Source organism: Heterobasidion irregulare, assembly GCF_000320585.1.
Source record: "Heterobasidion irregulare TC 32-1 unplaced genomic scaffold scaffold_02, whole genome shotgun sequence".
Classification (NCBI taxonomy): Eukaryota; Fungi; Basidiomycota; class Agaricomycetes; order Russulales; family Bondarzewiaceae; genus Heterobasidion; species Heterobasidion irregulare.
Window position 1 is genome coordinate 1105819 of NW_009258198.1, and position 11808 is coordinate 1117626.

The 11808-nt window shown below is 49.4% G+C and overlaps 4 protein-coding genes across 4 annotated transcripts; 1 reads left to right on the forward strand and 3 right to left on the reverse strand.

Moving 5' to 3' along the window:
• Positions 1-247: 247 nt before the first annotated feature.
• HETIRDRAFT_414451 (uncharacterized protein) lies at positions 248-1619 on the reverse strand (the record flags this gene model as incomplete). Its single annotated transcript, XM_009544002.1, has 7 exons — positions 248-318; positions 379-522; positions 582-775; positions 826-926; positions 980-1188; positions 1244-1268; positions 1590-1619. 7 exons carry the CDS (start codon positions 1617-1619, stop codon positions 248-250), a joined length of 774 nt encoding a protein of 257 aa, XP_009542297.1.
• A 420-nt stretch (positions 1620-2039) lies between these two features.
• Positions 2040-5640, forward strand: HETIRDRAFT_44359 (uncharacterized protein; the record flags this gene model as incomplete). Its single annotated transcript, XM_009543519.1, is given in 16 exon segments — positions 2040-2156; positions 2214-2300; positions 2350-2444; positions 2506-2631; positions 2692-2861; positions 2968-3085; positions 3138-3293; positions 3312-3503; positions 3568-3696; positions 3759-3891; positions 3946-4246; positions 4300-4355; positions 4407-4471; positions 4526-5028; positions 5085-5221; positions 5278-5640. 16 exon segments carry the CDS (start codon positions 2040-2042, stop codon positions 5638-5640), a joined length of 2748 nt encoding a protein of 915 aa, XP_009541814.1.
• Positions 5641-5796: 156 nt separating this feature from the next.
• On the reverse strand, positions 5797-10069 carry HETIRDRAFT_470426 (uncharacterized protein; the record flags this gene model as incomplete). The annotated part of the gene is made up of 13 exons (XM_009544003.1): positions 5797-6246; positions 6297-6886; positions 6932-7301; positions 7351-7593; positions 7647-7760; positions 7822-8118; positions 8176-8353; positions 8407-8609; positions 8664-8848; positions 8901-9069; positions 9135-9671; positions 9740-9850; positions 9905-10069. The coding sequence occupies 13 exons, from the start codon at positions 10067-10069 to the stop codon at positions 5797-5799; spliced, it is 3612 nt and encodes a 1203-aa protein (XP_009542298.1).
• A 396-nt stretch (positions 10070-10465) lies between these two features.
• HETIRDRAFT_309020 (uncharacterized protein) lies at positions 10466-10934 on the reverse strand (the record flags this gene model as incomplete). The annotated part of the gene is made up of 2 exons (XM_009544004.1): positions 10466-10595; positions 10675-10934. 2 exons carry the CDS (start codon positions 10932-10934, stop codon positions 10466-10468), a joined length of 390 nt encoding a protein of 129 aa, XP_009542299.1.
• Positions 10935-11808: the final 874 nt, after the last annotated feature.

Genomic DNA, 11808 nt, shown 5'->3' on the forward strand with positions numbered 1-11808 from the left:
GTACCTCGGTGAATTGGCTGTTTTAGGGTCGAAGATGAGCGAAGGCAGAAACCCAATAGGTGCGTTACATTCCATCAAGTATGCATCGTTCTCAAAGCATCGATGATCCTTCATACTCGTGACGCTCAATCCTATCCTTCGAAGTCTTGAAGCAGGGGAGAGGGTGTGAGAATGTATCCTTCAATGCATGAAGCCACGTATATAATCATGACGGTCAGCGAAGAGCAGCGGTGTCGATTATGGGGCTCTAAAGGTTGGACAGCAGACAGGCAGCACTTGCTACGTGGCGCCTGACATCGTGATAGTCTACATCGTGCGCTGTTCATACAGAAAATGCGATGTGAGATGCGAGGGCGAAAAGGTGTATGCGGGACTCACAATCTTCTACTTCACCCCATCGCTCTATTTGACTAGATACTTCTACCTGCGTGGCCAGCGCAGCTTGCTCCGCGGTGATACGTTTGTGCACCAGTGCGAACGCAATAATGAAAGACTTTGTAGTGTAGGTTGCCCGCTCCATGGCTTTCCAAAGGGGGTTAGTCATACGGATGTATTGCCTCTGACTGGAGTTCGCCACGTACCTGCCATTTGCCAAGGATCGAACTTACTCATCACTTCGTCAAATTTTTGTTTCGTCTCTTTCGGCTGGGCATGGAATAGGACGGAGTCAAAAGTCTTGATTTCGACGTTGAACTCCGAGCGGGCCCAGTCTAACAAGGGGATCCAGTGCTCGTCTTGCAGACGGACCAAAGGTGGAGGGTCATCCTGGTGGAAGCTAAGAGGCCTGAGATGAATTTGTGAGTACGAATTAAGAATCGAGCGCACCATATTGTATCGGTATCGAGATACTTCAAAAGAGCGGCACGAGTCTCTGTACGAGTGGCCTCATCTGTCATGGCGTCAATTGCACGCGCAGTGAGTGAAGTCTACAAAGCATGTCATCGGTCAGGCACGATGATCACAGCACTTTGATACATACCATAGGGAGGGCATGATGCTTCAAAATAGATGTCTGGTTCTCCCATTCGGAGGCAATCAAAGTCGCGACGAGTTTCTTGTACTGTGGAACGAGGAGGGGGTGTCCGGACGGTGTCTTCAGAGCTCGGTTGTCCAACTTCACAGTTAAAGAATCCCCTTGTGGCTCGATGTTAACTGTCTTCCAGAACCGTTTGAGAGTTGCCTCGGCACCTGGTTTTGAGAGTTTAGATACAATGTCAACCGCACGAAGGCATGGATCATTCACGGTTTGTAGCGGTCACTGGAGCTCCCTCCAGAGGGTTTTGGGACGTGGCAAAGCCCCTAGCACTGTAGATGGATGGAGAGCTCCATATGTGCCTCCTGCACGCAGAGTTGAAGAGCGGGGTGCGGCAGAGTCTTGCAGCTTGCATGTGGGTGAAAACAGGTCACAAAAGCGTGAGACGCGTCGATCAAGGCGCGTCGTCCGCTGAGTCCGTCGCGTCGCGTCTTCGTCATTACCGTCGCTGAGGATCAGACTTGCTTCGCATCCCACGTACATGTCAACAAACAAAACACGAAAGGATGTCCACCTGAAACAACCTGTTCTCTCTTCTTTCTTTCCTCAGGTGAACCCAGCAGCACGCGGTGCTGGCGAACACCATGCCGCAGGACCTAGCAAACGACCCGCGTCATCCATTGACTTAACCATCTCCGATGACGATGCGCAACCACCAAAGAAACAAAAAACCACAGAGCCGTTATTTCTACCGACGTCTCCGTCGCTTCACAATGAGGCTGGCCCGCCACGCATTCCCGCAAGCGCTGGCACGCCCGAGCAGTGGCGATATGACCCGTCTTCGCCTGAGCAACCTCCTCTTTCCTCAAAGGAAGATGGCAAACGCAAAGCCGTCCGCGAAAAACTTTCGCAGAAGCTTTCACTGGAGAACAACCTGTTCCGCCAAAGCGCTACCCAGTCAGAAGGCGATGGCGAGGGCCAGGCTGAAGGCCAAGAGGAAACCGCTTCGAACAATGCGGAGGCTTCTGGGGATGAGTTTGACCCTCAGTTCAAGAATTTACATGCCATGTTCGGTCTTCCGTCATCCAAGAAAGGGAAGAAGAAGGCCGGGCCAGCTAAACGCACCAGGGCGGTAGAGGAGATTGGTCCAAGAGGTCTCCCTTACACTGCGTTAGAGCAGCAGGTGAGTACTGAACTCAAAGTTTCCTATTGTTTCTCATGGCCATCCTTCGTTCTGAAGGTTCGACGGCTTAAGGAGAAGCATCCAGGGGTGCTTCTCATGATTGAGGTTGGCTACAAGTACAAATTCTTCGGCGAAGATGCCCAAGTAAGTTCTTCTCAAGACTGGCATCAAAAGGTACTCACTATATCCCTAGATCGCTTCAAAAGAATTGAGTATTGTATGCTATCCCGACCATAACTACCTAGTCGCGTCAGTTCCTGACCACCGCCGAGATATACATCTCAAAAAGTACTGCTCGAACTTGTTTTGTTCGTCGGTTCGCTACGTTTTCTTACAAAGCTATAAACAGGCTTCTATCGAGAGGGCATAAGGTTGGCATTATTGAGCAGACCGAGACTGCCGCATTGAAAAAAGCGAGCGACAACCGCAATGCTCCCTTTGAGCGAGAACTAACCCATCTCTACACAGCTACTACGTGAGTCGGCCTCTGTCATCCACGGTCGCGGTTTTTGAGGGTCTCTAATATGGATTACAGATATGTCGATGAGATAGACTCCGTAGATGATGTGGACAAGTCCACCGCTCCTCTTTTAATGTGTTTGGTGGAAGAATCCCGTGGGGGTATGGGCGCTGACGAGAAAGTCTGCATAGGCATGATTGTCATTTGCCCCAGTACCGGCGATGTCGTCCATGATGAGTTCATTGGTGAGCACGTTCACCGTCTCAGATGGACTTCACAGTCAATAATCGTATTCAGACGGACATATGCGCACCGAAATTGAGGTGACTATTTCACTGTACCAATCTGCAGAAGTCGAATTGAGCGAGTCATATCAGACGCGGATGGTACACCTGAAGCCTGCCGAACTTCTGCTGCCTTCCAAGAAAATGAGCAGCCCGACCGAGCGCATGCTTAACCATTTTGTTCAGTAGGATGTTGTATCTGCCTCCGAGATTCCTGGAAACTCACATGCCATTGAGCAGGAATGGGACGGGTGGTAATACAATTCGAGTAGAAAGATACAAACACCCAATGTCCTACACTGATGCTTTCAAGTACGTGTCCGATTTCTACGCCCGAAAGCTAGAGTCAGGAGTAGCCTCTCAAACTGTGGCCTCCGGTACGCCGTTTCCTTCGTCCGGCATGACATAGAGTTCAACTTGTTTTCTAGGAAAACTCATGGCGGGCATCACAGACTTTCCTCGCCAAGTCGTTGTTGCGCTTGCAGAGTGCATCAAATATCTTTCTGCATTTAACATCACAGACGCCCTATTGGCCACTGAATTTTACAGCACATTTACGACCCGGACACACATGCTATTGAATGGAAATACCCTCACGAACTTGTGGGTATCCGTTTCGAAATGTGTCATGCTAGTGTGCTAACGCTGATCGCCAATACGCCCAAAGGGAAATATACCGCAACGAAACAGATTTTACCATCAAAGGCTCTTTGATGTGGGTTTTGGATCACACGACAACGAAATTTGGATCTAGACTCCTGCGAGATTGGGTCGGAAAGCCGTTGGTGGACAGGAGGTCAGTCGTGTGCTCTTGATTCCATTCTAGGTCCTTGAGGTGCTGACTACGGTATGTCCAAGTGCATTGCAAGAACGAATAGATGCCGTAGAAGAAATCATTGAGAGCCCATCCATGAAGCTGGTTCAACTGCGACAAGTCCTGAAAGGATTGCCTGACCTAGCGAAAGGTCTGTGTCGTATCCAATACGGCAAAGTATGAGTCGCTCGAATTTATTCCTTATATTCGCATCGATGACATGTTTCACAGTGCACTCCAAAAGAGCTGTCCGTTCTACTCCCGGCCTTGAACAAGGTCGCTGTTGCGTTTCATGCGGTAGATAGCCCAGCGGACGTTGGCTTCAATTCACCGATTTTAAATGAAATCATGGCGGCGCTGCCTCGGCTGAGAGAACCTGTTCAACGCCTCATAGGCGAAATAAACCTGAAACGTGCGGCTGAGGGCAACAAGGCATTAATGTGGACTGATTGCGAAAAATATCCCTCTGTCTCAAATGCTGACATGGGTATCCAGGCTATAGAAATGGATATAGCGGAGGAATTGAAGTCGAGTAAGTCATCGGTACTGAGGATGCGTGATGTACTGTCTGATATCCTTGGGTAGTCAGAAGGGTGCTTAGAAAGCCACGCATCGAGTGGACGACTGTCAAAGGTGATGAGGTTAGCTCTTGTTCGTGCATTCGCCATTGTAGCAGCTGACAACATGACAAGTATCTGATCGAACTACCTACTGAAGAGCATGCAAAAGCTCCAGAGAACTGGCAGGTTTTCTCTTCGTAATGTCTAGTTTACTTCTGCCCTTCATCCTCGACCTGACACAGCATCTACAGCACGAAGAAAGTCCGTCGATATCGTTCGCCAATTATTAATGCCAAGCTTCAGGAACTTGCGCAGTTACAAGAGTTGCTTGAAGACGCAGCCAAGCAGGCCTTTGCCTCTTTTCTTGAAGACATTTCACAAAATTATTATGCCTTGCTGCGCGATGCAGTCAACAAGCTTGCCGTCGCTGACTGTCTTCTTAGTCTAGCGCTCGTATCCGTCAAAGGCGATTATGTCAAGCCCCAGTTCAATGATGATGAAGACGTCTTAGAGATCATAGACGGTCGTCACCCCATGATCGAAGCGATGCGATCGGACCCCTTCATTCCCAACACTGTCACAATGGGTGCCGACAAGCCCAGGAGCAAGATTATTACTGGGCCCAATATGGGAGGAAAAAGTTCGTCCGTAAGGATGATTGCCCTCATCACAATCATGGCACAGATTGGATCTCATGTCCCGGCCAAATCAGTCAAAATGAGCATGATAGACGGGATCCTTACAAGAATGGGCGGTACGTCTAGACGTGACCATCCGTGTCCATTGGTCTAACTCATGCGTTCGATATAGCGTCAGACGAGCTTGCTAGAGGACGATCTACATTTATGGTCGAAATGTCTGAGACGAGCGACATTCTCCTCCATACAACCGCTAAGAGTCTGGTTATTCTCGATGAGCTAGGCAGAGGAACTTCAACTTTTGATGGGGTAACGAGTCTTGTCGTTGACCCATTTATCCTGGAGCTCACAGAGGGTCAAAACAGATGGCCATTGCCCAAGCCGTCTTGCAGCATCTCGTTCAGATGAAGAGATGCAAGACTTTGTTCATCACACATTATCCACTAGTGGCAACAGAACTTGAGCGACGATTCCCAGGCGACTTGGAGAATCTGCACATGGGATTTTCTGAGGAGACGAGAGCCAATAATGTCAGGGAGATTACCTTTCTGTACCGGCTTACAGCTGGTTTAGCGACAGAGTCCTTTGGTATCGAATGCGGACGATTAGCGGGTCTCTCAGAAAACATACTAGAGGCCGCAGACGTCCATGCGAACAAATTACGTCTGCAGGTGGAAGAGCGACATAAACGCAATAAGTCGGGCAATCCTTCACCTTCATCTGCATAATATGCTGACAGAATCACCAGGATCCGCAAGGTCGCCCGCACGCTCAAGCAATGCATGGCTGAGCCATGCGACCTATCTGCTCTAGCAGAACTCCGGGAAATGATAGAGAACTCCGGGAAATGATAGATTCGTTGTCTATGAACGGATGATAAGCTTCTATGAAGTATTAGCCGTCTTCGACTTTTTCCGTTTGGCCTTCTTGGTTGACGCTGCGTCATCTCCACTCGCCTCGGCTTTTCTCTTGCCAGTAACTTCATCTGTATTCGTCACTGCAATCTTATTCTTCTTGCTCTGTGCGGCCGGAGCCTGGACCAGTTGCGCTATCTGGCGACACATAGCTTGTAGAGATGTCGAAGCTTTAAATCGGTCGTTCCCAGCTAGTTTTGATGTCAGGACGATCCAAGTGGCAGGCATCCAAATTTTTGACAAGTCATCGGGCTTTGACAAGCACCGTTTTGATTGGCGTACAGCCAGGAGAGCAAGCTTCAAAATGTCCTTGAGTTGCGCAGCTGTGAGCGTCGTCTCATCACAGGCTTTTGAGATGATGTCATGAAGATTCTGGCGTAACGAAGACATGAAGGATGCGATCTCCTTTTGCTGGTCATCCTGGATATATTGTTAGGATATATGCTGACACAATATGTTTCTCTGCTCACAATAGATGGCAGCTGATTGACCAATGCTTGGAGAAGCCCATAGGCTTGGATTTGGCGATATACATTCACTGCCCTTGTTGTGACGGATATGAGGACACCGCGAAGGGTCCAAGCGACAACTGGATTGCGCTTGATGAAATCGTAGAAGAATTTTGCGTTTAAATCCGACGCCTTCCTGGTGATGAAGTCGACAAGGGATTCTCGATAAACCTTGAGTACCGGCTCTTCTGCCCCTGCATGGAGCAGAACCTTCGACACATAAAGACTGCATCCACTGATGGTAGCCAACGCATCCAACGAGTGGACTTTGCGGGCACGCGTATGCAGCTCCTCGAGAACTCGGACCACGCCATCCTTGTCCACGCTCGAAGGCGCGTCCCTCAATTTGCCCACGCGAGACTTCAAGAGACCGGCTGTTTTAGTGGACAACTGCCTTTCGTCTGAGCCTGATCCGAGGGTGAGATCAACTAGAGGTGTGATGAATCTGATGATGAGGGGACTGGTGGGTTGTTTCTTGATGAATATATCAACCAGGTCTAGGATACGGTTCTTAAAATGCGTCGCCTCCCGTTGTGCATTCCCATCTGATACTTGATTTCAGTCTCATAATGTCATGCACAAGGTTGGAAACTAACCTTTACCCTTGCCCTTCGTGCGCTCACGGAAGATCTGCGCCAGCTGATCGTCTATAGCCATCATCTGCTCGTCGTCCATTTGATCTTCCTCTGCTTCGTCGTCGGATAAACCCGTCGCTGCTTCTATACCGTTCGCCCGCAAGACCTCAGTGATTTTTCTACGAAGTTCTGGATCTTCGTCTTCATCGCCAGTTTCATCGTCATCGTCCTCGCCGCCACTTGACGATGAGTCTTCATCTTCATCATCATCTTCATCTCCGTCTTCATCGCCGCTGCTTGCATCGCGCCCCTCACTTTCATCCTCGTCAACATCCATTTCGTCGCTGCTGTCGTCGGCTAGAAGTTCGGCAGGGTCACGACGCTCAAGTTGCTGGTACACAGATCAGTAAATATCAACTTCCGAGAGCGAATCCACTCACAGAGAGGATCAGGTCTACCGTACTTTCCTTCACAGCTCCACTCAGTAATGAAAAGCTTTGTCCGCCAACGGAGCGCATGTAGGCTGTCGCTTTCTCCATGAACCCGATGATGGTATCCACGAGGACGTCAATTGGCTCCGGGACAGACTCTACATTCTCTTCATCGGTGGTCGGTTTGTTAGCTTTCTTTTGAGTGGTCTTCCGGGGCGATGCGAATAAACGAGAGGCGCCATCGATGCATGTCTGAGCGAAAACACCATGAGTAAATGTGAATGACAATGACGTATAGCAATCACCTCTAGGGACTCAGTATGCCTGCTATCAGAGTCATCTGCAGCATAGTGCTGCAAAACAGAGGAAACGAGAAGAAGTTCAGCGCCCTTGGCCGCCTCCTGCTGGTCACCCGTGATCTATTCATAGCATTTGGATTTAATTCGTCACACTACGTTAGCGAAGGGAAAAAGGACAGACCTTGCGCAATCCGGTGACCACTTCCCGTGCTTTCTCGTGGATAACCTTCTCCGCACCATCAAACTCGAAGAGGGGTTCGACATGCTTGGAGTCTTGTTCCAATTGCTCGATCGTGACAACGACCTTTGAGACCCAAAAAAATCCATCTGCAGCAACACCAGCTACCTTCTGAGTCTTCTCATCATCGGACTTGACCAGGCTTGCCTGGGCCGTCAATTCCGCTAAAGAGCTTAAGAGGCGCTCTCTGCATTGCTTTCGCAAAACGTCTGACAATGGAGGGGATATCACCGAGTGCAACTACGAAGAAAGTAATTAGTCCTGCTGTGTCGTCAGTGAGTGATTAGGAGAACATACCGCGCGTAAAGAGCTCTTTTCGGACTTCTTCTTGACTATAAACATGCCATGCACCGTGAACCAATCGAGAACAGTTTTTAGCCATTCATCAGTTCTGGGGATAGTGTGGTTTCGAATAAGCCCTGCGAGCTGCTCGATGATCCATGAGCGGCGGGAATTTGTGACCTGGATATCATCCCTGCGACGCCACATTATTTTGAGAAGGAAATTTGACTCGAAATTGATGCGTACTCGTCGTTTTCGTCTATATGCTTGAGCAGGTGCCCGATATAGTTTTGTATTCCATCCACGTTCATGGTGGCCAGAATGGATTCGACGGTCTTCGTCTTGGTTAGTTTGTCGAACTGTTGGTTTCCGTTCACACCCGTAAGCTGGATAATGAAAGCGAAACCGATGGCAGGGTTCTTTTGAACAACAGTGTGAATATTAGTGGCCTGTGTGGATTAATATTAACAGAATGTCCAGGCTCATATCATAGAAGAGCGCACAATCTGCTTAGCGAAACTATGCAGGTAACGGTCGTAGTTTGAAAGATGGTTGATCCATGTCCGCATGAAGTTTTGAGTGAAAAGCATTGGTAAATCCGACTCCCTGACACGGGGCAACGCCTTCCTGAAAATCTCGAAGCCCCAATACTTCCTCTCAATAGACGCGGAAGAAGCAAATAAGGATTCTAGGACAACTATTAGTAAAGGCCGCCCACAGCATAAAACCATCACGCTTACCGTCAACGACGATCCTGAAAAACTCTTGAAAGGAGCCCTTTGGTGTCACCTCACTCTCCTGAGATGGGAGCAGCTCATCCAGCAATATGTCCCATACGTAGTGGACCTGTGGTTTCCAAGAGCGTCCTCCAACCTTCGGCCCATCCTCCTCCTCTTCCATGGCAGACTCCTGAGGTAGAAGAGTGAATCGTTAATTGACAAAAACGGGCAGTCAAATATCTTTCGTTCAATGACCTTCAAAATCTTTGATAACGCCGACATGTTCCCTGTGTGCAGCACCTGCCCATGTTTGAGCATCGGTGCAAAAAGTTTGCGCCATTCGCGGTTCGGCCACAGTTTCTGCAGCTTTAGAGCAAGAGCAAGCTTTTCCGGAGTCCAGGTCTTATTGTCCACGAAAACTACATCAAGAGTTTTGGAGAGGGCATCTTCCCTCCAGGGCGCCTCAGACCCGTGAAGCGAGTCAACGGCAAGACCCAGTGTCCACCACACGCTCTCTCGCAGCCACGATTTCTTCTCCCCAAGAGCAATTAGCTCCGAAAGCACATCTACGTAGCCTGTGAGGCTGCTGGCCTCTGTCAATGCGGAGCCGGACGAGGGAAGGGGCTGTTGGCGAGTGAGGAGCCCGGACTGGATAAGTGCGGTGATTCCGAAGAGACGAGCAAAAAGAACATCCCGATCCTCCTGGCCGGAGGCGGAGCCTTGAGTTGTGGAAGCATCTATTATGAGTGCAAGGATTTGTGAACATGTCACTGTGTTGATGCGGGAAAGTAGCTGTGGAAGAAAGTAAAGTTATAAGAAAAAAACAGAAGGGCGCGGACCGAGTTGCAACGAAGACATACCTCAGTGAGCGCAACCGAGAATCCAAGTCTGCTGCTCTCTCTTGGACTCGCCAAACCCCTCACTAACCGCCGAATCGAATACGATACATCCCCCGCATTCAAAAAATTCAGCTTGGCTTCCTCCTTCTTGAGAGCCGCTTTATCGCTATCTTCGTGTTCGTCAACCTCCTCCTCATCGTCTTCCTCGTCTTCACTAGCCAGGCTTGGCTCTTTTGGAACGAACGATACTTGAAGAGTTTCGAGCGCGCTGATGAGCTTGACAGACGCGTCAATACGCTCCTTCTTACTGGCGGATGATAAGTTCCAAAAGAGTGGGAGAGTAGTTGACATGATTGTAGTCGTAGGACTGCCCCAGACGGGGTCTTTACAGGAAATGAAGATGCTTCAGCAGACTGCAAAATTTGGCTAGTCCTATTTCACACGTGAGACGGTTGTTTGCTCTTGTTGAATTCTGAAGCTCTTGCCAAGCAACGAACAACAAGCTCCCCTATCGACGCTCAATATGACAGTAAGGCGTGAAAGTCTAGAGTATCATGTAGAAATGCCGCGAAACTGTGCCCACGTCACCACAAAAAGCTGTTTTGATTTTCGACAGATAGTCGCACATAAGGCGCAATTAACCCAGTTGCTTGAATTACGAAAAGAGTACAAGTAGAGTAGATCGAGGCAACCCTATATTCAGCCCATCATAACGCGAAAAGAGGTGGTCATACACGGCTCATCAGATCAATCGTTCATGATCACGCATCGATCTTGCATATACGAAATCGCGTACCCTTCATCGCAGGACCCAACTATACACCGACCGGTTACGCACGAAGTCTTCACAGCATTAGAAATATCAGAGCAATTGAAGCTAGCGGAAGGAAGAATCGAAACGTTGATCAGATCAACACTGTTTGTTAGCAGAGTTCAGGTAGCATCGTTGTACTGACGTAGCATCTAACACCGAACATCCACCACAATTCTCGAGATCACGGTCGAAGTTCGGGCAGTTGAAGCCATGATTGACGAGGTTGTCCAGAGTCCACGTCTCGCTCCACGCCAAACCCTGCGGTTGTGATTCCGCCTGGTTCACGAATGGACATACGCTCAGCCCGGAAGGACACAGCTGATCAGAGATATCATCTGTATGTATGCTGGCATAGGACACCGAGTCAGGGTTGATGAAGTCTTGAATAGGGACGTATTCCATGAGGGATAGTCGAGACAAGACAGCTAGCAGCAGATAGATGTCAGAAATAGCTAGTCAGTTGAAATCTCAGAACACACCCTGAGCGTGAAGAGAGGGCCCAGGCATCGCAATGACGGAGGCGAACATGACGGCAAAAAGAGGCAGAAAAAGATGGAACAACATATTACTGGTGTGAGATGAAGATGCGGAAGCACAGGCGGTTCAGAAATTCTGAGTAGAGTATATATAGGAGTGCATTAGGGGTGGCGGCAAATGATTCGCATTGGTCAACCCGCCTCAAACTCTCCGTGCCACCGTACAATGATGACTGCCGGACCAAGCGAGGTTTCCTCGCCGCTTCGGCATGGAACAAGCAAAGCATGCGGCCCAACGTGGCTGGACCAGGCGGCAGGACTGCCCCATAAAGGCGTTGGCGAGACGTGGGACTCACAACTTCCATTAGCACCTCGCCAAAGATATATACGCACCGTCATAGCAGCTTCTTCGGCCTAGCTGGGTGGGAAATTGTGAAGAGCAGCTGCGCTTTGAGCGGCGGGAAATAAAGTCATCTGAATGACAGCCAACTAAAGACGCGTGACTGAGCCTGACTGAGCTTGACTCGTATCTGGTCGGGCGAGTTGGAAGAGGGCCAGCATGACAGAGATCGCATCATATGAGAAGACTGGTAGTGATGAGAGAGAAAATATCGAGAGGTATCGAGGTTCGAGACACGTATGTCGATCGCTTTGCCTCGGTCGATCCGGGCAAAGAAGGCGCGGCAATTTGCAAGCTATTACGAGGCTTGCACGAGCCGCAGGTTGAGCAGACATTGATACTCGTTCAGAATACAATCGTTGGTGTTGCCCAGTCAAGAGTTCGAGATGGACGGCCAAGC